At 38.4% G+C, this 25602-nt stretch overlaps 2 protein-coding genes across 2 annotated transcripts in view; one reads left to right on the top strand and one right to left on the bottom strand.

The window, feature by feature from the left end:
• The window catches only part of LOC118731566 (phospholipid-transporting ATPase ABCA3), a 246857-nt gene that overhangs the window by 29443 nt on the left and 191812 nt on the right, over positions 1-25602 (bottom strand). The window contains exons 25-27 of the mRNA XM_045589342.1: positions 24878-25045; positions 13422-13547; positions 13029-13223 (exon numbers count right to left, since the gene is read on the bottom strand). Of these exons, the coding sequence (XP_045445298.1) occupies positions 13029-13223; positions 13422-13547; positions 24878-25045 (489 nt within the window). The remainder of the gene's footprint in view (positions 1-13028; positions 13224-13421; positions 13548-24877; positions 25046-25602) is intronic.
• Positions 8503-9452, top strand: LOC118731567 (ras-related protein Rap-1A-like). The gene has a single exon (XM_036460221.2). It carries the CDS (start codon positions 8625-8627, stop codon positions 9162-9164), a length of 540 nt encoding a protein of 179 aa, XP_036316114.1. The 5' UTR covers positions 8503-8624; the 3' UTR covers positions 9165-9452.

Here is a 25602-nt window from a genome sequence, read left to right as displayed (position 1 = left end):
GTATAATAAAGAATCAGTGAACATGAATATAGAAAATTTAAGATTATTCAGTATGATTTTTAAGAAGAAAAAAGAATAAAGAAAAGAGTGCCTAAAGAACTTATGGTACACCATCAATGAGAGCGATATATATATTTTAGTGTGTCCCAGAAGAAGGTAAGAGAAAGAAAGAGGAGGAAAGGTTATTGAAAGAGACTTCCCAAATTTAATTAAATACATAAATTTACAAATTTAAGAAAGTTATGAATTCTAAGAAAAGCTTATGAGATCTACAATGAAACAAATAATAACGATCTCACTGTGGAAAACTAAATAAAAGAGAGGACCCTGAAAACAGCAAGGAAAAGCAATCACAAAAGAAAGGATTCTTAATATGATCATCTGCTGAAACTTTGGAGGCTGTAGAGTAGTGAAGTGATACAAAGTGCTGTAAGAAAACAACACACCTGCCAACCAATAATTCTATACCAACAAAACTGTCCTTCAAAAATAGAACAAAAGTATTCCCTGATAAAAGCTGAGGAAATTCATTACCACTAGATCCACCTTACAATAAATGCTAAAAAGAGTCTTTTAAATTGAAATTAAAGGACACTAGACAGTAAATCAAAGCCATATGCAGAGATAAGCTAAGTGCATTGGCAGATATAAAAACCAATACAATTGTGTAATTTTGACTTATACTCAACTGTATTTTATGCAGGATTTAAAAAGGAAAATGAATAAAAATTTTAGTTTTTAGTGGGTACACAATGTATGAAGTTGTAATTTGTGACAACAATGACAAAGTGTTGAGGCAGAAACAAAGCTATATAAGAGCAGAGTTTCATATGTGATTGAAATTTAGTTGGTATCAATTCAAAATAGATTATGATAACATTAGAATGTTATATGAGTTCCTCAAGTAATCACAAAGAAATATCTTTGAATACACATGAAAGGAAACAAGAAAAGTATCAAAACATGTATATACAAAAAAATAATTTATAATGGAAAGAAGGAAACAAGACATATATAAAACAACAAAATGGCTAAAATAAGTATCTCCCTATTAGTATTTACTCTGATATGTTTTTAAAATTGATTTCAGAGAGAGGAAAGGAGAAGAGAGAAATAGAAACATCAATGTTGAAAGAGAGTCATTGAACAACTGCTCCCTGCATTCCCTCCATTGGAGATCAATACCAGAACTGCAATCTCCTGGCTCATAGGTTGATGCTCAACCCCACTGAACCAAACTGGCAAGGCAGTATTCATTTTAAATGCAAATGAATTTAATATCTCATTCAACAACCACATATTGGCAAAAAGAAAGTAAAAAAAACAACAACAAAATGATCTAACTATATGATATTCAGTGAGATTCACTGAATTTAAGGACATAAATAAGTATGTTTTTTGTTGAAAGTAAAATAACAAAAAAAAATCTATACAAATAGTGCTCAAAAGATCTGGATGGCTACACTATCATTAGACAAAATAGAATTTAAGTCAATAACTGTTACAAGAACAAATGCCATATGATTTGTGCAATCCAAAGAACAAAATAAACAAACAAAATAGAAACAGACTCCTTGATGTAGAGAACAATAGAATGAAGGGGCATTGGGAATCTGGGTGAAAAAGTTGAAAGGATTAAGAAATACAAATTGGTAGTCATAGGAATGTAAATTATAGCATAAGGAAGTAAGCAATCCTCTCTAATAAAAGAGAAACATGCAAATTACTGTGCCTTCACTACACCCTCAAGTCACGCCAACCAGCCAATCAAGGCAAAGTATGCAAATTAACCCAACCAATATGGCTGTTAATTTACATATCCAGGCCAGAGTGAAGACTGAAGACAGCTAGAAAGAAGCCAAGCACTGCAGAAGGGAGAGAAGCTGCGAAGAAACAAGAAAGCGGGGCGGGGGAGAAGGGAGAGAAGCGGGCGAGCAGCGGAGATCCAGCAGGAAGGCCTATTGCAGAATCTTCCTGCAAGCTGCCTCTAGTATTATAATAACTATGTATGGTGCCAGGTAGGTGTTTGAAATATTGGGGGAATCACTTTGTAAAGTATATGATTGTCTAACCACTATGTGTTCACCCGAAATTAATACAAGATAATATTATCTGTAGTTGAAAAATATAAATAAATTTCCAGAACTGAACAAATACAACATTATAAATTGATAAAAGGGCCAATTCACCATGAAGATATAACAGTTATACACATGTACATCAAACATCAGAGCTTCAAAGTATATGAAGTAAACAGTAACAGATTTGAAGGGAGAAATAGACAACTGAATAATAGGAGTTAGAGTCTTGAATAGAGAATTTGAACAAGACTGTAACCCAATTGGACCTAATGGCATATACAGAATACTCGACAACAGGATACACATAGTTTACAAGTGCATATGAGGTACTCCTGGGAGAGACCACATAGTACGCCACAAATCAAGTCTAATGATTTAAAAATATGTACAAAACATCTTCATGACCACATTGGGATTAAGTTGAAAATCATAACATGAGAAAAACTTGAAAATTTACAAATATGTGGAAATTAAATAACTTTTTTTTTTTTAGCAACAAATTGGTTAAAGGAGAAATCACAAAAGAAATTAGAAAATACATAAAACAACACATCGAAAGCTATGGGATACATTGAAAGCAGTACTAAGAGGAACGTTTTATAGCTATAAATGCTAACATTGAAAAAGAAATATTTTGCCCTTTTAGTGTCATCTGTGCACAGAAAGGAAATTCTCAGTCAGGGCACATGTCTGGGCTGCGTTTCAATCTCTTATGATGGGGGTGCAGGGGGCAACAGATAGATGTTTTGTTCTCACATATATGTTTCCCTCTTCTTTCCCTTCCCCTCTCTCTCTAAAAAACAAAACAAAAAAAAAAAAAAACTATTTTTAAAGGAAAATCTCAAATCAATAATCAAACTTTACATCTTTAACAAGTCTATATAAAAAAATAATCTAAACGCAAATGGAGCAGGAAAAAGGTGTGAACCCCGAGAAAGAAGATACCTCCTAAGAAGGGCTCCTGTGGCTAACTGGGCTCATTTCAGAAAAAAACAAAAAGCAGAACCCAGCAGCCATTCCCAGACAGAGGACCTCACACTGAGTGCACCTCAGGGAGCAGCCTGCCCTGGACTTCTTGCTTCCCCACTAGACTGTCCACTGCATGGTGTTTCTGCATCTGAGCCAGCCCTGATGAGGGAGTTCTTGGAATCTGATTTCAACTAATAGGATGAAGGCTTCTCCCATCCAACCAGACCTGCACAGCTCTGACCAACCAGAGTGGCCTTATTTTGGCCTGTGGGCGAAAAGGGCCACGTGCTGACCTGACAAGCTCAGGGCAGGCCTGCATGGCGGTCTTGCAAACTCAGAGACCTAAAGTACCACAAAGGATGGTCTGAAATCAAACTTTAACTAAAGCAGTTATGGTGGGCAGTTACATCCTAGGCTGATACCTTCACTGACAAGGTCAACCTTTACCTTAACTGAGCTTATGTGTCTTTTTGCATCTAAGATAACATGCCCTTGAAATGTCTGGGTAACTTGTAACTTCCCTTTTTCTGGAGCCCCTTGGGCCCGACCAAATGTGGTGATTGCCAGGACATAGACACAAATTCCTTCATTACCATGTTAATTGTTCCTGGACCCACCTAAGTGTGTGTCCATCATTTTACTTTTTATCTAATCCCAGGGGTTTCACCCTCTGTCCTACTTCCCCACCCCCACTTGGCTTTATCTCACTTCCTTAATCCATCACCAATGGAATTCATGTAATCCAACTATGCCCCTCCTTTTATTGCAATAAACACAAATGTAACCCACCATTCTCTGGAGCATTATTTCAATTCATTGAGGTTCTGTTTCCTGGCATATGTCAACATTTTGGCTCAAATAAACTCACAAAATTCTTTACAGGTTTCAATGTGTGTGGTTTTTTTTAAATTTTATTATTATTTTTTTTATGTTAACAGGCCAATCAGGACAGTGCCTTTTGGATCAATCAACTGCAAGGATTTAAAGTTCTCAATCCAACCAGGGGCCAGAGGTGAGGACTTCTGTCCATGGAAGCCAGCTCCTCTCTGGCTCTCGAGAGTACTTTCATTCAAGACTGAAGACTCACCCCCCCTGGCTGAGCTAAAACACTGAGGTTGTCTCACTGGAGCAGAGTGAAGCAGACCAGTGCCAGCCAGGACAGACTGGCAAAGAGCAGAGCAGACTAAACTAGCACAGTGCTTAGTCGACCGTCATGGAGCAGAACAGAGCTGTCTGGCCTCAGGCCTGGCCAGGCTGCCTCACAACTGTGCTGTTTTTACACCCTGCTCTATCACAACTGAGCTGCTTTGCACTGAACAGTTTCCTTCTTCATCACACCCCAAATTGTGAATTCCTGATGGCCTTGAATTCCTGCTAGTGACCATCAGTTGACAAAAGACTTAATAAAGATTAGAATAAAGCAAATAAGTAAAATAGAGATTAAAATAACACTGAAAATCAATGAAACTACAAGTTAGTATTTGGAAAAGATCACAGAGTTAACAAACCTTTACTACATTGACTAGGAAAACAAATAAAAGACATAAATCACTAAAGTCAGAAGTGTGAACATCACTACTGATTTTATACAAATATGGGGTGGGCAAAAGTAAGCTTACCGTTGTGAATCTGTGAAACACAGAGTTTGTTCCTGTGTAATTTGTTAATTATTACATGCTTTCGCCCACCTGTGGGAGCCACACCAGGTCTCCGAACGGCCAAGGCCGGTGGGAGCACAGAGACCTTGTTACCAATACACCAGGAGGACCAAAGGCCACTCTGGGCATGAGCCTAAATGGGATGTCCCGGGACTCTGAGTCTGGAAACCCAATCAGCCAAGATACATGAGCAGGGCCAGGCTGCCAGGTCCCCTGTGCCCTTCAGAGCCAATAGGATTGACATCACTGTTGTCACGAAGCCTTCTTTGTCTAAATGGCATAAGAGTAGGTTACTGACCAGTCTCGTTGGCTGAGGCAGGAGTGAGAAGAAGTCTGTTGGTGGAGAAAGAGCAGCTGGGATGGAGTGTGTGAGGAAGTCTGCTAGAGAGAGGAGCTGGGCGGGAGAGACAGGAGAAGCAGCTGAGCCAGAGGGCTCAGATAACACTACAATGTGAGGCGGTGAGTGTAGGAGGTAGTGTGTGGCTGCTCAGGTACCAGCTGTGGGTTCAGGGACGGATGCTGCTGTGTGGGAAAGATCTACCTTCACCAGCCAGTGTCCGCTGTCTGCCTGTGTGGACTGTGCTGTGAGGACTCTTCTGTCTGACTGCTCTGTGGCCACTGGCTTTTGCAATCAAGGCGCATCCTTACACACCCACAGACTCTTCTGACCCGGCATCCTTGGAGGTCCAGCCCCTGGCAAAGGGGCTTGGACCCAGCACCCATGACTAGTGAGCAGAGGATAAAGGAGAAACGTGGACTAAGTTACCACAATCATTGTTCACAGATTATATGATCCCATATGTAGGAAACCCCAGAGTCAGTAGGCAGGGTTTCAGAGGGACCAGCCCTGGTGTAGTGGGATGGGAGAATTTAGAAGAACACATGGACTCAGCCACTCAGAGCCAGTCAGTCCAGCAGCGCTGTGTGGTGCTCTTGCTGCTGACTCTGACACCACCCCGGTGGACAGATTATGAGGCACTACCATGAGTGGTGCACAGCAGCAAACTGGATAACCCAGATGAAATGGGAAAATTCCTAGAGACACAAATACTGAGACTGAATTTTAAAAAATAGGAAATCTGAATAGACTGATAACTAGAACAGGGATCCAATCGCTAATCATAAACCTCCCAACAAAGAAAAGTCCTGAACAAGATGATTTCACTGGTGAATTCTACCAGACACTTCAAGAAGAATTTGATAGGGGCAAAAATAGAATGTGGGGAACCAGCTAGAACTGTGAGAAACATTGCCCCTGCTCAGTTAGCCGCGGTGGCTGTGCTCTGATTGAGGAAGGCAAGTTCTAACCTGGCTGGCAGTTACACACTGGGGACTGGCTGCTCACTGGGAAATGCATATGGGATCATATAATCCGCCCTCCCCCTTCTGAGCTGCAAACCTCCAGCCCTTTGAAGACCCCAGCTCTTTTGCATATCTGTATCCTGCTCATTTACCCTTTTGCCTACTTTCCTGTGTACTTCTACCAATATAAACAGCCAGTTTATGATGGGGGGCAGAGCAGATGACCTGCTGTTCTCCCACGCTGCTGGCAGTATTGGAATAAACTCTCATAATTATCCAACTCTGCTTAATTGGCTCAAGAAGTGACAGAAAGCCCGGACACACTGATTGTCTGATTACAAATTAACACCAATCTTCCTTAAATTGTTCCAAAATTTTAAGAAAAAGGACACTTTCTAATTCATTTTTTCGATGCTAGCAATGCCCTAGAACCAAAGCCATAAAAAGAAAACAACAGACCTATATATATTATTTGTGAACAATGATGCAATACCCCTTGACATAATACCTACTACAAAACATAATTAATAGCCTGTTAAAAGGACTATAGACAATGAGTAAGTGGGATTTATTTCTGGAATGTGAGGATGGTTTAACATATGAAAATCAGTCAATTTAAGATTCCACGTTAACAGAATGAATTATCAACTTAATCTATGAAGAGAAAGCATTTGACAAAGTTTAATATGTGTCCATGATGAAAGCATTTGACAAAGTTTAATATGTGTCCATGATGAAATATGTGTCCACCACACAATCAACTAGAGAGGAAACTTTCTCACCATAAAAAAGTAAATATTGAAAAATGCATAGCTATCACTATACTCAATGGTTGAAGACTAAAAGTTTTCCTTCAGAGATCAGGAGCATAACAAGGATGCATGCTTTCACCACTTTTATTGAACAGAAGATTGAAATTCTATACAGAGACATTTTCAAGAAAAATAAATTAAAAACATTCAAATTAAAAGCAAGTAAAATTATCATTGTTCACAGATTATATGATCCCATATGTAGGAAACCCCAGAGTCAACAGACACACAAAATCAATTATAATAGACAAATTTACCAAAGTTATTAAATACAAAATCAATATGCAAAAATCAGTCACATTTATATACACTAACAATGAAAAATCCAAAGAGGAAATTAAACAATAATTAAATCTACAATAACATAAAAAAAACTTCATAATAGAAATATTCCGAATAACCAAGGAATCAAAATACATGTACACTAACCTTGGCTAGTTTGGCAACATTGGCCCTCAAATTGATGGATCCTGGATTCAATTCCAGTCAAAAACATGCCTTGGGTGCAGGCTCGATCCCGGCCCCAGGGGGGTTGCATGCAAGAGGCAACCAATTGGTGTGTATCTCTCACATCAATCTCTCTCTCTCTGTCTCTTCCACTCTCTCTAAAAATCAATGGAAAAAATATCCTTGGGTGAGAATTAAAAGAAAATAACAAAATGCATGTACACTAAAAACTACAAAACACTTAAAGAAGGCATACATAAATGGAAAGTCATCCAATGTTCATGCATTGAGAGACTTAAATTAAGATGTCAAAGTTACCAAAAATTATTTACAGATTCAATGCAATCTCTAGCAAAATCCTAATGATTTTGTTTTCAGAAATAGAAAAACCCATCCTTAAATTTAGTGTGGGGATACTTAGGATGGGCCCCACTCACCATTCTATCCCCCAAACCACCTGACAGGACCCACTCACCTTTTCTTATAATCCATCACTTCTTCTTCTAGTTCAATAGTGTGCATGTCCTGAATGCCAATGAATTGCCCATTAGTGAAAAACAATCTCAAAAAAGAAGAGATTTAGAGAACTCACTTCTTGATTTTAAGAGTTGCTTTAAAGCTACTGTAGTACTGGCATAAAGACAGATATGTAGAACAATGAAACAAGTTAGCCCAGAAACGACCCTTTGCAAAAATAGTCAAATGATTTTCAACAAGGGTGCCAAGGACACTCATGAGGTAAAGAATAGTCTTTTCAACAAATGGTGCTGCGACTCCTATATATTCACATGCAAAGACTGACTTATTTAAAAAAATTTTTTTTTAAACGATGTATTTGAGAGAGAAAGAGGAAGGGAGAGGGAGGCAGAGATGTGAGAGTGGAACATCAATCAACTGCCTTGTGCATGCCTCCTATCAGGGATTGAGCCCACAATTAGGGCACATGCTCTAACCAGGAATCAAGCTGACAACCTTTCAGTGCACTGGACAATGCCCAATCAACTGAGTCACACCAGCCAGGGTGCAAAGACTGAATTTTGACCCTTATCTTTTACTATATAATAATTAACTTAAAATGGATTAAAAACCTAAAAGTAAGTTCTAAAACTATAAAAATCTTAGGAAAAAAACATAAGAGAAGCTCATGATATTGGATTTAGTAATGATTTGTGGATATGAAACCAAAAGCACAGGCAATTAAAAAAAAAAAAAAAGTATAGCCGTGCGCGTTCTGGAGGCGCCTTCGCCGCGCAGAGCCAGAGCCGGAGCCACGGCCGAGAGGAGGGAGGAGGAAGAGGAGGAGGCCGAGGAGGCGCTGGACTCAGGGGATTGTCAGCATTTAAACAGACCACACCATGCGTGAGTACAAGCTAGTGGTCCTTGGTTCAGGAGGCGTGGGGAAGTCTGCTCTGACAGTTCTGTTTGTTCAGGGAATTTTTGTTGAGAAATATGACCCAACGATAGAAGATTCCTACAGAAAGCAAGGTGAAGTAGATTGCCAACAGTGTATGCTCGAAATCCTGGACACAGCGGGAACGGAGCAATTTACAGCGATGAGGGATGGCCACGGGTTTGCACTGGTATATTCTATCACAGCTCACTCCACATTTAATGACTTCCAGGACCTGAGGGAACAGATTTTACGGGTTAAGGACACAGAAGATGTTCCGATGATTTTGGTTGGCAATAAATGTGACCTGGAAGATGAGCGAGTAGTTGACAAAGAACAGGGTCAGAATTTAGCAAGACAGTGTTGTAACTGTGCCTTTTTAGAATCTTCTGCAAAGTCAAAGATCAACGTTAATGAGATATTTTATGACCTGGTCAGACAGATCAGTAGGAAAACACCAGTGGAAAAGAAGAAGCCTAAAAAGAAATCCTGCCTGCTGCTTTAGGCCCACAGTGAGCAGCAGCTCTGAGCCAGATTACAGGAATGAAGAACTGTTGCCTAATTGGAAAGTGCCAGCATTCCAGACTTCAAAAAATAAATCTGAAGCGGCTTCTCCTGTTTTATATATTATGTGAAGAATTTAGATCTTATATTGGTTTGCACAAGTTTCCTGGAGAGAAAAAAAAATTGCTCTGTGTATATCTCTCAGAAAATAAGACAATAGTATTTCTCATTTGCAATAGCAGTTATAATAGATGTGAAAATAAATATATTTGACTCTAATTTGATTATACAAAAGAGCATGGATGCATTTCAATATAGTAGATATTGCTACTATAATCAAATGATTTCAATATTGACCTTTTTATCATGATTCCGCCCGTCAGGCACTAAATGTTGAACCATTATACTTTATATCTGTAATGATATAGATGATGAAATTTGCCCTCAAACTCATTACCGCAGATAACTTTTTGGAGTCATTGACTTCATTTTATATTTAAAAATTATGAAATGTCATTCTGTCATTATATTCTAATTAAAATTGTTTGTGCATAATGCTTTGGAAAAAATGAGTCTTTTATAGGAAAAAAACTGAGATAACTGATTTCTATGGCTTTCAAAGCTAAAATATATAATATACTAAACCAATTCTAATATTGCTTCTTGTGTTTTACTGTCAGATTAAATTAAAGCTTTTATGAATGATTAAATTTTAGTACATTTTCAAAAAAAGTATATAAGTTGTATTTCATCAAAATTTAAAGATTTTGTGCATCAAAGAATATTGGAAAGGCAACCAACAGAATGAAAGAAAATATTTGCAAATCATACATATGGTAAGGGATAATTATCCAGATTACATAAAGAACTTTTCCAGCATTAAAAATCAAACAATCCAAATTTAAAATGTTACTACTCAATTGAGGAGGAAGTTCTCCAAAGAAGATATTCAAATGGCCCATAAGCACATGTAAAGATGCTCAACATCAGAATCATTAGAGAAATGCAAGTCAAACCACAATGACGTACCACTTCACACCCATTAAGATGGGTGTTATCGATAAAAAACAAGCAAACAAAAAAACAAACAAGTGTCTGTGATGATGTGGAGAAGTTGGAACTCTGGTGGATTGCTGGTGAAAATATAGAATGGTGCAGCCACTTTAAAATACTGGGTGGCATTTCCCCCGAAAATTAAACCTATTACCTTATATGCTTAAAGTCTACTTTTAGAAATATATCCCAAATAATGGAAAGATATTTGTCCAATCATGTTCAGAATAGCATTATTCACAAGAGCCAAGGGGGGAAACAGCCCCAAAGTTTGTCAATAGGTTAATGGACAAGCTGTGGACCTGTTATAATGGAATATTATTCAGCCTTGAAATGGTATAAAATTCTGATACATACCAGTATGTGAACCTTGAAGGGATTATGCTAGATAAAATGTCAGATATTAAATATTACTCTGGTGATATGAGGTACCTAGAATAGTCAAATGTATAAAACCAGAAAGTAGAATAGTGGATGCTGATAGATCCTCCCTTTCCCCAGCCGGTGGGCAAAGTATGATGTGACCAGTGGCCTGGACATCCTGAGCACCTAACCCGGCACCTTATATGGACTCTACATTGAACCACCATCAGCACCTGCCAGATACCCTAAGCCTTTGTCCCTACATGACCATACATTAAACTGCCAATCAGCGCATGCCGAGTACACTAAGCCCCATTCCTTTCCATTCCTTCCCTCAAAGGGTGTGTTCACCTTTGCAGGAGTTGCTGTTCTCCCCTTGTGAGGCAGCCCGGCAGGTCCTTCTCCTCTAATAAATCCTGGAGTCCTGGTCTTTCAGATACCAGGGGACAGAGGGGAACGAGGAGTTACTGTGTAACTGGTAGACATTCATTTTGAAAAAATGCAGAAGGTCTGGAGATGGATAGTGGTGAAGTTTGCACAATAATGTGCATGTCCTAAATGCCCATGAATTGCCCATTCAGAAATGTTTAAAATGGGTAAATTTTCCATAACATATTTTTGCCACAATAAAATGGACAATGCTAGAAACATTATTAAAGCCCAAAGAAATGAAAAGATCATCTGTCATGCTTCAGATGTGCCAACTTGGAGAGATTCCTTGAAGATTGAAAAGCTCTCTCAAACTCAATGTATGCGCCATTGCAAAAGGCTCCTACTTGTCTACTTCATCTCTTTAAACTTGACCCTTTATGTGGACTATCTCTTTTGCTCCCAAGTTAGCTTTTCTGTGTGACACCATCTTCATTTGATTCTCTGTCATTCCTCATAAAATATGTCCCCCCAGGGGACTTGCTAAGGGGTGTGGATGGGGACACTTGGATGAGTCTTTCTATCCAAGAACCACCTGACAGGACCCACTCGCCTTTTTTCATCATCTATCACCCTTCCTCTAGTTCCTCAACTTCCTCCAGTCTCAGGATCAAATGGCTCAATGTATAAGTTTGCCCTTCTTAGTCTCATAACTCTGAATAAATTTTAAGACTTCCCTTTGTCTCACAGATAACTTTCTTCACACTATAATCCAAATTCTCAGCTTCACTTTTGTTACCAGACTACTGTTTATCCTATCCTGCAGGCTGCCCACAACAAATACTTCCATGGCCCAGCCAATGTAACGGTATGTAAGAAACGTTTCAATAAAAATGTTGTGACTTAATTTTTACAAGGTCCTGTTATACATAATTATTGATAAAGAACTACAATGTTCACTAATGACTGATTACTACAATCATGTTGCACTCATTTCCCTTATGCGTCTTACACACAGGCACACCATTTCTCTCCACTAATACCAGCAGTGAATATTACAGCAGCTGATTGCCATGCCATTAGTCTTGTACTGACTTGTTTAGTGTGCATAACAGGAAATATTTTGCTTTTGGAGAACAAGAAAAATAGGTTTATTTGCTTTATTATGCTTATTAATTTGTGCCAGTTATTCAGTGTCTGGTAAGTTAATGTTCAAGAAAAACATTTAACTTTTATTAAAATGTTCTATTATTTTATGTTAACGATGACTCATTTATCTCAGCAGCATATCTCTATGGAAATAAACCTACATTTCTATGAAAGTGGAAGCTTTTGCTTTTTTGCAGTCCACCTGCACTCACACCTTGCTTATTTGGCCCGTGTTGGCCTTTGACTTTGGCATGCTTGTCCTACAGTACGCAGGCCCCCTGAACACTGTCTTCTGATGTTATGATGGCAGTGTTCAGTGAACTGGAAAAGAAAGAATGCACCACCCAGGCTCCCATCACCACCTGGTTCCTCAGTGCAGTTCTAGTTACTGAGTCAGTAGAACCTATTTGGGCTTTACCTTGCCTGAGACTTCCTTGAACTTGACATCTTTGACCATTTTCTCCTTCTTAAATGTTTTCCCCACTTAGTTTCTTTTCAAGGTTATGTCCTCTTTCTTATGTAGCATGTGTAGCTAATGGCTGGCCTTTCAGGGAGACAGAGGCCAGCTATCTTGTTTCAATTTTGAATTGCTCAGGCAGGCCATCCTGTTCCATCCCAATGGGAATCAAAGCTGCAGTTTGCAACTCAACTTCAGGTCACCTTCTCCTTCTGGCCAGTCTTTCCTTCCTTACAGCACCCTGTCTGGCATATGTTAGATATTGACATAACTTACCTTTTCCGCTAACAGTTTCAAATATACTCTTGTTTTAGATTTTGCTTTTGATGCTTCACTATCTTTCCAGAATCTACCGTGTCAACAGTATCATATCAATTACTACCATAATTACTACCTATTCTCTCCTGCCATCTGCCTGTTATCATTACCCCACTCATCATGCACCTCACATCTCAGACAGTAATAGTGTCTTACCCTTTCGATATTGTTAGTGATGTTAAAGCCATCAATGAACACATGCCCAGAGGTAGCAATCTCTTCTCCAGTCAAAATTTTGAAGGTAGTAGTTTTTCCAGCTCCATTGAATCCAAGCAATCCAAAGCATTCCCCCTTTTGGATTGCAACAGAGATATTTCTCACAGCCAGAATGACTGGATATTTAAAATATATCTAAAAAGGAATATAGTAAAAAATATTTGTAGGTTAAGTACAATAACCCCATGGACCACTGTCTTCAGACAATAAAAATTCTTCCATTACACTGGGAAATGGACACAGATCCCAAAGAAGGACAGGGAACCCTGGGCACCAACTGCGTGCTCTGGGGTAGCAATGAGCTAGCTTATACCGGACAGTGAAGGATGTTACCTTAATGAGCTCCTTTATAGTCACTGAGGAAGCCAGCAGCTCCTGTGGCTGCCCCAAGATCCTCTTTCTTTCATTTTCTACATCTTCATCTTGACATTCTCCAGATAACTCTTTGGACACTTCCTCCTATATTTTCAAGACAAAAATTACAGAAATGGATACCCTTTAGACCTCTGGTCTAGTCTGAATGGCTGCATAAAACCTAAACTGGAAGATAATCTCAAAGGTGCCAAAACTGAAGGTTTGAGTCAATTCAAGAAATTTCTGGATATCAGCTCAGCATCTCATGTACACCTTGACTAAATTTTAAATAACAAATAGTTCATCACAAGAATGAAGGGTGACCCAGAGGAGTTCATATACTAGAAAGAGTGTGAATTAACATGCTAATTTGTGTTAATTTAAATCTTTCAAAGACAGAATTTAAAATATTCAGGTAAATGGAAATGTAAATGTTTTGTTTTTATCACTCAGATCCTTAAGAAGTAAGTTATCTCAAGAGGATAAAAAACTCTAAAAAAAAATACAGTCATAAATTTTTAATAATAAATCAATTTTGCCAAAAAGAAACAGTGGGAGCTAAAAAAAAAAATCAGCAAGACTTAAGTAGACTTTTCTTAAGCTCCCTGTGCTCTATATTTCTAGCCTTTTCATTGGATCCATATACTCTATATTTTCAAGATATATATTGCCAAATAACCGTTAGCTCCTTGGGGACTGACCTTTAGGCCACTTCATAACCGACATTCCCTTTGCTTAGACCACATTCTATTTTACTTAGACAACATTCCACTTGCTAAGACCATTATCCTTTCCCCTCCAGATCTTCCTAGAGACCTGGACCCTCCCAGAGAATTCTCCACCCAGATAAAGCCCACCTGGAGTCCTCTAAAATCTCTCCTCTCTGTCACTGGCTTATGGTGCCATTTGGGGGCTCATTCCATCTGGTTTTCCAAGAGACCTAATCCTATCTAATAAAATAGTAATATGCAAATTAACCATCACTCCACTATACCCACAAGCCATGCCCACCAGCCACACCCACAAGCTAATCAGAGTGAGTATGAAAATTAACTGAAACCAAGAATTCTATAGCCACAGAGAGCAGAAAGGAGGCTTGGATTTCCCTGGCAATGGAGGAAGTCAAATTTTCCTCCCACACCCAGGCTGGCCCAGGCAGGGTACAAAGCTTCAATTATAGGAGATAAATAAATTCCAACAGAAATGGTGGCAGCCACAGAGCTGGAAGAGCAGGAGGCTAGGGTTGCCACTGGTGATGGATAAAGCCAAGCTTCTGCAGCCCTGGCTGACCCAGGCCTTCACTTAAGGCTACAAAATTTCAATGATAGAAGATACATAAATTCCAACAGAAATGGCTGCCGCCATGGAGCGAGCAGGAGGCTTGGCTCCACTCCAGGCTACAAAGTTTCAATTGTAGAAGGTAAATAAATCCCAGATACCAGAGTCTCCACTTGGGTCACGGGTGGGGGGAAAAATGGGGGGGGAAGTGTGGCTGGCCTGCAAACCACCACAGGCCCCTCACTCGGGCCCCACCCCATGCCCCAAGTGAACCCTCACCTTGATCTGGGACACCCTTCAAGGCAAACAATCTGGTTCCCACCCATGCACCAGGCCTCTATCCTATCTAATAAAAGAGTAATATGCAGATTGACCATCACTCCAACACACAAGATGGCTGCCCCCATGTGGTCAAAGATCCTGCCCCCATGTGGACACAAGATGGCCACCACAAGATGGCCAGCAGGGAAGGGCAGTTGAGGGGGACCAGGCCTGCAAGGGAGGGCAGTTGTGGGTGATCAGGCCTGTAGGGGAGGGCAGTAAGGGGTGACCACGTCAGCAGAGGAGGGAAGTTAGGGGCAATCAGGCTGGCAGGAGAGCAGTTAGACATCAATAAGGCTGGCAGGGGAGTGGTTAGGGGGTGATCAGGCTGGCAGGCAGAAGCAGTTAGGAGCAATCAGGAAGGCAGGCGGGTGAGCAGTTGGGACCCAGCAGTCCTGGATTGTGAGAGGGATGTCCAACTGCCCATTTAGGCATCCCAGTTTGGAGAGGGTGGAGGGTGCAGGCTGGGCTGAGGGACACCTGCCCCCCTGCATGAATTTGTGCATCAGGCCTCTAGTAAATATATAATCCTTTACTACATTTGGCCTCATGCATTCCTCCTTTGGCGACCCTAACAAATAGCTGTACTGTTGGCAGCGAAACAATACCAAAATGTTGCCAGTGATTGGACCTTGTTTCAGCAACCTTGTACTTGGTTTCTGTCAAAAAAATAATTCAGAGCCAAGGCTCAAACTAGAAGAGAAAGTTTATTTAGAAAGTCACAGCGGTAGTAGAAGTGACTGAAGAAAAAATGGGCTCTGGAAACAGAAGCAAAACAAGGGCTCTTGGAGCTTAGAGAGAAAAGGGTAAAGGTAACACACTTGTGAGGAAGAAGAGGGCGAGGGGAAAGGCAAAAGCATGCTCCTGGGAGAGGGATGGGACTGGGCCCTCAGTCCTAAGGACTTTTAAGGATCAGCTTTCCAGGTGTGTCCTTTCAAGGTCAGGATCATGACCTCCACTTATTGGTCATTGCCAGGGCAGGGGTCATTATCAATGCCGCTGGTCCTCATGTCAGTCATGGCATCACTTGTCTGGTTTTGTGGCTTTTCAGGGCCTGGAGCTGAAACACACCTGAGGCCTCGCTGGTGTTCCTAGGGATTCATGTTTAACAAGTTCAGCGCCCAGCCTGTTTTGTCTTCCAGACCAGTGACTGATGGGGCGCTTGATGTGGTAAGGGAGTGGTTGTGCAAGGACTTGCATGGGAGGCCTGTGAAACAGTCTCCCTCTAAAGGGGTCTAAAACCACATGACTGGCAGTATGCCAGGGGAGGAAAGGTCAGGGGATGTAAACCACATGACTGGCAACGTGCTAAAGGAAGAAAGGTCACCTCAGAGGGCAGTCCTTGTTTTCCCAATGTTGCCCATTGCCAGGCACCTGGGGCTTTCAGTCTTTGTGACCACCTGCACTCGGTCCATCTTTTCTTCTCTGCCCCCGCCTATCACATCACTACCACAAACTAAAAAATTTCTGCAAGAAAATAAAATCATCAATGGATTGAAAAGACAAACTGAAATGAAAGAAAATATTTTGAATCATGTAGCTGACAAATAGCTAATACTCAAAATATATAAGAATCTCCTAAAACTCAGTAGCAAAATCCAACAATCTGGTTTAAAAAATAGGCAGATTGGAACAGACATTTTTCCAATAAATGCATACAAATGGCCAACAAGCAGGAGTGGGTGGGTGGGAAGAGATAAACCAAAGAACTTATATGCATATATGCAAAACCCATGGGCACAGAGAAGAGGATGTGGAGGTGTGGGGCAGGGAACTGAGATGGGCTATGGGGAGCCAATGGGGGGAATGGGGCCATATGTAATACTTTTAACAATAAAAGTAAAAAATAAAAGATACTCAATGTCACTAATCCTCAGTGAAATGCAAGTCAAAATCACAATGAGATATCACCTCATATTTTCAGAATGGCTATTGTAAAAAAGATGAGAAATAAGTGTTGTTGAGGATATGGAACAAATAAAAAACTTGTACAGTGTTGGGAATATAAATTAATGCAGCCACTATGAAAAATAGTATCAAGGTTTCTCAAAAACTTAATAGAACTACCATATTATCTAGAAATTTTTTTTCTGGGTATTTATTCCCGAAATATAAAAACACTTATTTATAAAGATACATGTACCCCTATGTCCACTGCACTATTGTTAACAATAGCCAAGACATGGAAACAATCTAAGTGTCTATTGATGAATGATTGGATAAAAATGCAAATCCTATCAAGATACCAATGATATTTTTCACAGAATTAGTACAAATAATCCAAAGATTTGCATGCAAATACAAAACTTTTCAAATACTGACAGCAGCAATCTTGAAAAAGAAGAAAGTGATATCATACTACCTGATATCAACCTATACTACAACCTAATAATCAGAACAGCATGGTACCAGCATAAAAATAGAGACATAGATAATGGAACTAGATAGAAACTACATGGTCAATTAATATTTGACAAAGAAATCAAGAACATTCAATTTAATAAAAAGTCTATCTAATAAGTGGTCTTGAAAAATTGGACAAATAGAAGCAAAAAAGATGAATCTAGATCATCTTCTCATACCATATACAATAATAAACTCAAAATGGATTAATAACTTAAATGTAAGACCAAAACCATAAAACTGCTAAAAGAAAACATAGGCAGTAAAATCTCGAACATGTCTCTTAGCAATATTTTTTTCTGATATATCTCTCTGGGCAAAGGTAACAAAAAGAATGGGACTGCATTAAACTAATTTTTTTTGCACAGGAAGGGAAACCATCAGCAAACAAAAAGGTAAAAAGTGTATGAGAGAGCATATTTGCCAATGATAGAGTCAATAAGGGATTAATCCAAAAATTTTAATGACACACATGCATGCATACATGCACACACTCAACAAACAACCCAATGAAATTGTAGGCAAAAAAACCTGTGTAATTCTCCAAGAAGAACATAGAGATGGTCAATAGACATATCAAAATTTGCTCAACATCACCAAATATCAGAGAAATGTAAATTAAACCACAATGAAACACCACTTCACAGCTGTCAAAATTGCTATCACCAATAAATCCACAAACAAGTAAGTGTTAATGATGATGTAGAGAAAAGAGAGCCGTAGTGCAGCGTTGGTGGGAATTCAAATAGGTGCAACATCATGGGGGGAAAGTGTGAAAGTTCTTAAAAATGGAACTGCTTATGATCCAGCAATTTCACTCCTTGGTATATATCTGAAGGATCCCAAGACACTAATTTAAAACAATATGTGCACCCCATGTTGACTTCAGCATTATTTATAGCAAAGATATAAAAGCAATGCAAGTTTCCATCAATAGTCAAGTAGATTAAAAAGTGATGAAGAGATTAGGAAAAAAGGAAAAAAAAATATAGACACAAAGTATGGTGATTCTCAGAGGGAAAGGTTGGGGGAAGGAAGAAGAGAGCAAAGGGGATAAATGGTGCTGGAGGAGACGTGGCCTGGGGTGATGAACACACAATGCACAACACTAGTACAGATGGTGTATCATACAACTGTACATCCCAAATCTGTTATTAATCAATATCACCCTAACAGATTTACTAAGAAGGTACAAAGAAATTAGAAGAATATATGCATCCCATATATTCTTTGAGATGAATGAAAATTAAGACACACGATAATGAACTTTTTGAAATGCAGCTAAATTAGTGCTTAGAGGGAAATTTATAACTCTAAGCATCTGTATTTAAAGAAGAAAGATCTCAAATCAGCTTCATAACCTGCCACTTAAAGACACTGAAAAAAAAGCAAAGCATACTAAACCTAAAGCAAAAAAAGAAGAAGAAAATAAACATTAGAATAGAAATTAGTGAATCGCTTCTCGGCCTTTTGGCTAAGATCAAGTGTAGAATAGAAATTAGTGAAATACAAAAACTATAATAATAAAAGCATAATATGCCAATTAGATAGGACTTCCTCTGGAGAAAGCAGGGGCTGCTTTATATAGTGGAAATATAAAGAAATATAAAGAAATATAAAGAAAATCAATAAAATCAAAGTTGGCTCTTTGAAAAGATGAACAAAATCCAAAAGCTTTTATTTACAATTTTAAGACAAAAATAGAGTATACTAAAGCTACTAAAATTAGAAATAAGAAAAAGGATGTTATTACTGATGTGTGTGTGTGTATGTGTATTTGTGTATATATACCCATATATACAGGGCTTATAAAGGAATAAGCAAGTGCAGACAAATAAATTAGATAGATGAAATTGTAACATTTTTCAAAGACATAAATTACTAAAACTGACTCAAGAAGGAAGAAAATAGACCTAGAGCAAAGCAAGCGGAAACACTGGAGAAGCAGAGAAAAGTCACTAACAGATATGTTGTAGCGACAGTGCAGGTAGAAAGCTCAGAACCTGCCAGGGAATTTGAAAGTCAGCCACTTCCAACTGGTGGGTGGGACTTTGGAAGAAAGTGGATAGAGATGCTCTGGGTGACCGCTGCCAGGTGGGGCAAGCTGTCAGGAGTGAAGGAAGGCTGGGAGAGCACACTCAGGCTGGACTCCACAGCCCTCTGCATCTGTCTTCACTGCCACTGACCACAATGAGCGCCCTGTGCTGCTTCAGTCCTGTCTTCGCAATCTCATGTGAATTCTTCACCACCACTCTAGACGGGAATAATGCAGGGAATGGGGTTCTGGAAAACCCAGCTTTAGCCATGCTGGCACCATGCCTTGGTACATAATAATCAAACTAGTGTGGAAACTAAAGATAAAGAGAATCTCTTGGAAAAAGCCAAAGAACACAATGCATTGCATAGAAAAAATGATCTGAGTAATAATTTATTCCCATTTAAATTTTAAAAAACCAGAAAAGTACAGTGCCATTGCTAGTGTTGAGAAAAAAAGAAAAAAGGCAGAAAAAACCCCTACAAATCCAGACTTTTAAAATTATGTACTTCAAGAATAAAGGCAAATATTTTTCATATAAAAGAAACTAAGATAGTTCTCAAGTTTTTCACTTAAGAAATGTTTAAGAAAGTCTTCAGTCTAGAAAGAAATGATAGCAAAGGCAAACTCACATATAGAGGAAAAATGAACAGCACCAAAGATGCAATATATCTAGATAAATATAAAAGCATTTTCCTATTAATTACAATACTTTGAAATATGTGACCACAGCTTTCTATCACCAAAAAGAATATGAACATGGTTACTGTAGTGGAAAGCAGAACCACACCTACAGTATTATTTATCACTAGATGCCTGGTGCACGACATTCATGCATCCTCTCGCAGTCCAGGAGCCCTCAGGGGATGTCCATCTGACAGCTCAGGCCTACTCCCCGTGGAGAATGGGCTTAGTGCTGCCTCTCCTGCCACCATCGCTGCATTTGCCAGCTGTGAGCCTGGCTTCTGGCTAAGCAGTGCTTTCTCAATGGGAGGGCACTGACCACCGGGGACAGCTTCTGCATTGAGCAACTTCCCCCTGGTGTTCAGTGTGCATAATAGTTCATCTATTTGCATATTAGCCTTTTATTATATAGGATACATAACACAATGACATAGACATATAAGATATATGGAAACTATAGCATTATAACCAAGGAAGGGTAGAAATGGACATTTATGGTTTCAGTCTTCTACAGTTTAAAAGATTAACTCTAAAAAGACTATGGAATTATGTACATATTTTATAAACCCTACACTTATCACTAAAGCTAATGCAAAGAAGTATAGCTAAAAAGTCAACTGAGAAATTAAAATAGAATTCCGAGTTTATTAAAGTAACCCAAAGAAAGCCAGGAATGGGAAGGCATAGAAAAAAAGAAGAGACAAAGAGAAGACAAATAATCATACAACCATATCAACTAAGAACTAAATGCTCAAATTTAAATGTCAGAAACTATCAAAATAGATAAAAAGTTAGGAACTAATTACATGTTATTTAGAGCAAGCCACTTAAAATATAAAGGCACAAGTTTGAAAATAAATGGGTGTGCATGATATACTGTACAATAAATAGTAAGTACAGGAAGACTGAAGGTGCCATTTGAATATCAAAGGAATTAGACTTCAAGACCAAAAATATTACCAGAGATATAGGTTGACATTTCATTAGCCAATTCACCAGGAAGATATATAATAATAAATGATTATTGAAATAATTATAGAGATTAAACTATAGAGAGGAACAATTCACAGAATTAAAGGGAGAAATTCATAATTATAAACCTGCCGAAACTGGTTTGGCTCAGTGGTAGAGTGTCAGTCTGCGGACTGAAAGGTCCCGGGTTCGATTCCGGTCAAGGGCATGTACATTGGTTGCAGGCACATCCCCGGTGGAGGGTGTGCAAGAAGCAGCTGGTTGGTATTTCTCTCTCATCGACATTTCTAGCTCTCTATCTCTCTTCCTTCCTCTCTGTAAAAAATCAATAAAACATATTTTTTAAAAATAAATAGTTATAAGCCCTATTGTTAGCAATCAATAATCAACCAGACAAAAATATCAGTTAAAGACTAAGTGATATAAGCAATACCATTAATCACCATTACAACTAATAAATCAAAATGCACATTTATTTCAAGTACATATGGAATATTTCAAAGATGGATCATATGTTGAGCCAAAGAACAAATATGATTATTTTAAAACATTTAAGTACAACTCAATGGACAAAATCTAAGACCATCCCTCCTAAGAACAGAAACAAGACAGGATGCCCACTTTATCCACTCCTGTTTGACATTGTACTGGAAATGCTAGCCACAGTGATCAGACGAGAAGAAATAAAAGGCATCCAAATAAGAAAAGAGGAAATAAAATTGTCATTATTTGAAGGTAACATGATATTGTACATAGAAAACCTAAAGACTCCTTAAAAAATCTACTAGATATAATAAATGAATTCAGCAATGTAGCAGGATACAAAATAAACATCCAGAAATCTATGGCATTTTTATATATCAATAATGAACTCATACAAAGAGAAACTAAACAAAACAAAAACAATCCCATTTACCATTGCAAAGAAAAAATTAGGATACCTAGAAATAAACTTAACTAAGGAGATGAAAAATCTCCTGTACTCAGAAAGCTACAGGATGTTGAAAAACAATATAGAGAAAGACATAAATAAATGGAAGAATACATCGTGTTCATGGATTGGTAGAATCAACATCATTAAATAATCCTCATTGCCCAGATATATCTATAAATTCAATACAATCCCCATTAAAATAGCAACAGCATATTTCAAAGATATAAAACAAACTCTCCAAAAATTCATATGGATTAAAATAAAGACCCCAAATAGCTGCAGCAATCCTGAGAAAGAACAACAACTTAGAGGGATCCCAATATCAAATATCAGCTGTATTATAATACAAAGCCACTGTTCTCAGAACTGCCTGGTATTGGCACAAGAACAGACATTTAGACCAATGGAATAGAACAGAGAACCCAGAGATCAACTCAAGCCATTATGCTCAATTAATATTTGACAAAGGAAGCAAAAGCATAAAATGGAGTCAAGACAATCTTCAATAAATGGTGTTGAGAAATTTGGTAAGGTACATGCAAAAAATAAAGCTAGATCACCAACTGATGTCATACACAAAAATAAACTCAAAATGGTTAAAGGACTTAAATGTAAGATGGGAAGCCATAAAAATCTTAGAAGAATCCATAGGCAGCAAAATCTCAGACATCTCTCATAGCACTATATTTTACCAGTACATTTCCTAGGAGAAAATAAACAAATGGGACTACATCAAAATAAAAAGCTTTTGCACAGAAAAAAAAATCATAAAAATAACAAGAGAGCCCACTGCATGGGAGAACTAATTTGCCAATGACACATTGGCAAAGGTGTTAATCATTAAAATGTATAGGGAACTTACACAATTTAACAAAAGGAAGATACCCCTGACTGGTTTGGCTCAGTGGATAGAGCGTCGGCCTGTGGACTAAAGGGTCTCAGGTTCGATTCCGGTCAAGGGAATGTACCTTGGTTGTGGGCACATCCCCAGGGGCGGGTGTGCAAGAGGAAGCTGATTGATGTTTCTCTCTCATCGATGTTTCTAACTCTTTATCCCTCTCCCTTCCTCTCTGTAAAAAATTAATAAAATATATTTTAAATAAGGAAGATAAACATTCCAATTAAAAAATGAGCAACGGACTTAAATAGACACTTCTCCAAAGTGGACATAAAGAAGACCAAGAGGCATATGACAAAATGCTCGAAGTCACTGATCATCCAAAAGATTAAAAACAAAACAACAATGAGGCATCACCTCACACCTGTCAGAATGGCTACCATCAGCAAACAACAAGTGTTGGCAAGGATGTGGATAAAAGGAACCCTCCTATATTGCTGGTGGGAATGCAAACTGGTGCAGCCACTATGGAGAACAGTACAGAGTTTCCTAAAAATAAAATTAAAAATGTACTCCCAGTAGACCCAGTGATTCCACTTCTAGGAATAGATCCCAAGAAATCAAAAACACCAACCAGAAAGAATGTATGCACCCCTATGTTCATAACATCTCAATTTACAAAAGCTAAGATTTAGAAACAGCCCAAGTGCCCATCAGCAGATAAATTGATTAAAAAACATGGCACATCTACACAATGGAATACTATGCAGCTGTAAAGAAGAAAGAACTCTTACCATTCACAACAGCATGGATAAACCTATAGACTATTATGCTAAATGAAATAAGCCAGTTGGAGAAAGATAAGTATCACACGACCTCACTCATATGTGAAATATAATGAACAACATAAACTGATGAACAAAAAATAGAACCAGAGACATAGAAGCACTGAACAGACTGTCACAACTGAGAGAAGGCAGAGGATGCAGGGTGAAGCGGGGCAGGAGCGAGAGACAGTTGTGAAGAGATCAACCAATGAACTTGTATGCATATATGCATGGCCCATAGACACAGACAATAGGGGAATGAATACCTATGCTGGGGGGGTCAGGGCAAGCTGGGAGAGATTAATGGAGGACAACTAACATATATAATACTTTCAACAATAAAGAATTTAAAATCCTATATAATCCTATGTAATAAAAGGCTAATATGAAAATTTCCCCCTTGGGAGTTCGACCAACTGGGAGTTTGACCACTCACTATGACATGCGCTGACCACCAAGGGGCAGTGTGGAATGAAAGAAAGTCCTGAGGCCTTGGAACCCCACCCATGCATGAATTCATGCATGGGCCTTTAGTATAAAATAAAATAAAATAAAAAATTACATACTAGACCATAGAGGAACTAAATTAGGAACCAATAACAACAATATATCTAGAAAATTCCCAAATATTTTGAAATTAATATACAAACTTTTAAACAGTCCATATGTCAAAAAAGAAATCATACAGGAAATTAGAAAATACTTTGAACATTTAAATGATAATAAGAATATAAGAAATAACATTTTTTCAGGGTACTCCTTGTAGGGAAATGTTTAGCATTCAATGATTATATTAGAAAAGAAGAAAGAGATAAATGCTATAGCTTTAGGTTTCACTTAAAGAAACTAGAACAATGGGGAATAGATGGAAGGAAATGATAAAGAACAAAAAAAATCATCAAAAGAGAAAATAGTAAATAATAGAGCAAATTAATAGACAAATTTTAATTCTTTGAAGTCATCAGCAAAATGAATAGTTTACTGCAGGTAAATTATACCTCAATAATTTTTATTTTAAAAATATCTATTTCTGGGGACATAGTGTTTTCTTTTCTCTAGTAACTGAGGTAGTTATATGAAGTAACATGCCAGTCAGGACTAATGTTACATTTTTTTTAGAGTTATTAAGGCTTAATTACTCACCTTGTGGTACTTCTTATAGATACCAAAGTAAATGTATCGATAGAGAAGTGCTTTTACTTTCCACCAAGCTGTGTCCAAAAAGATAACAAAGAGAAGGTAAGCAAGGCCCGTGGTACTCATCATCACCACATATAGTCCAATCATTTTATCTTCCAAAGAATAAACAGACTTTACAGCATCTGAGAATGGTAAAGGGAGAGAGAGTGGAGGGGAAGGAAAGAGAGCTTACTACAGGACACTGACACAATGAATACAGTCTAAGAAAACAACAAATAGGAAGAAATATAGGCTAAAACGAAATGTTAGGCTAAGTTGAAGAGCATTTAGAGCGCATGTGTCAAACACAAGGCCCGCGGGCCAAATTCGTCCCGCCAGGCCTTGCAATGTGGCCCGCACCGCGCTGTCATCACTGCACTCCGCTGTGTTTCCATCACAATGACAGTTTATGACAGTTCAGTAAACCATTTGGCCCGCGATTTAGGCTGGATTTTAGATTTTGGCCCCTTCTCTGATTGAGTTCGACACCCCTAATTTAGAGTGTGAAAAGCGATTGTTCTGCTACACAAATACCATTTGAATAATAAACCTGAAAGCTTATTTTCAAGCGTGTAATATATGATAATCAAATAAGCCTATGGCTATTGACATATTAATTGATATGTTACATAATTATTGCATGCCATAAAAATATTCCTTAAATACTTTCAGAAGTGTAAAATCTTACA

This window comes from Pipistrellus kuhlii, unplaced genomic scaffold (genome assembly GCF_014108245.1).
Source record: "Pipistrellus kuhlii isolate mPipKuh1 unplaced genomic scaffold, mPipKuh1.p scaffold_m20_p_31, whole genome shotgun sequence".
Lineage (NCBI taxonomy): Eukaryota > Metazoa > Chordata > Mammalia > Chiroptera > Vespertilionidae > Pipistrellus > Pipistrellus kuhlii.
Note: the sequence above shows the minus strand (reverse complement) of the source record. Positions and strands in the feature narration are given on the sequence as shown.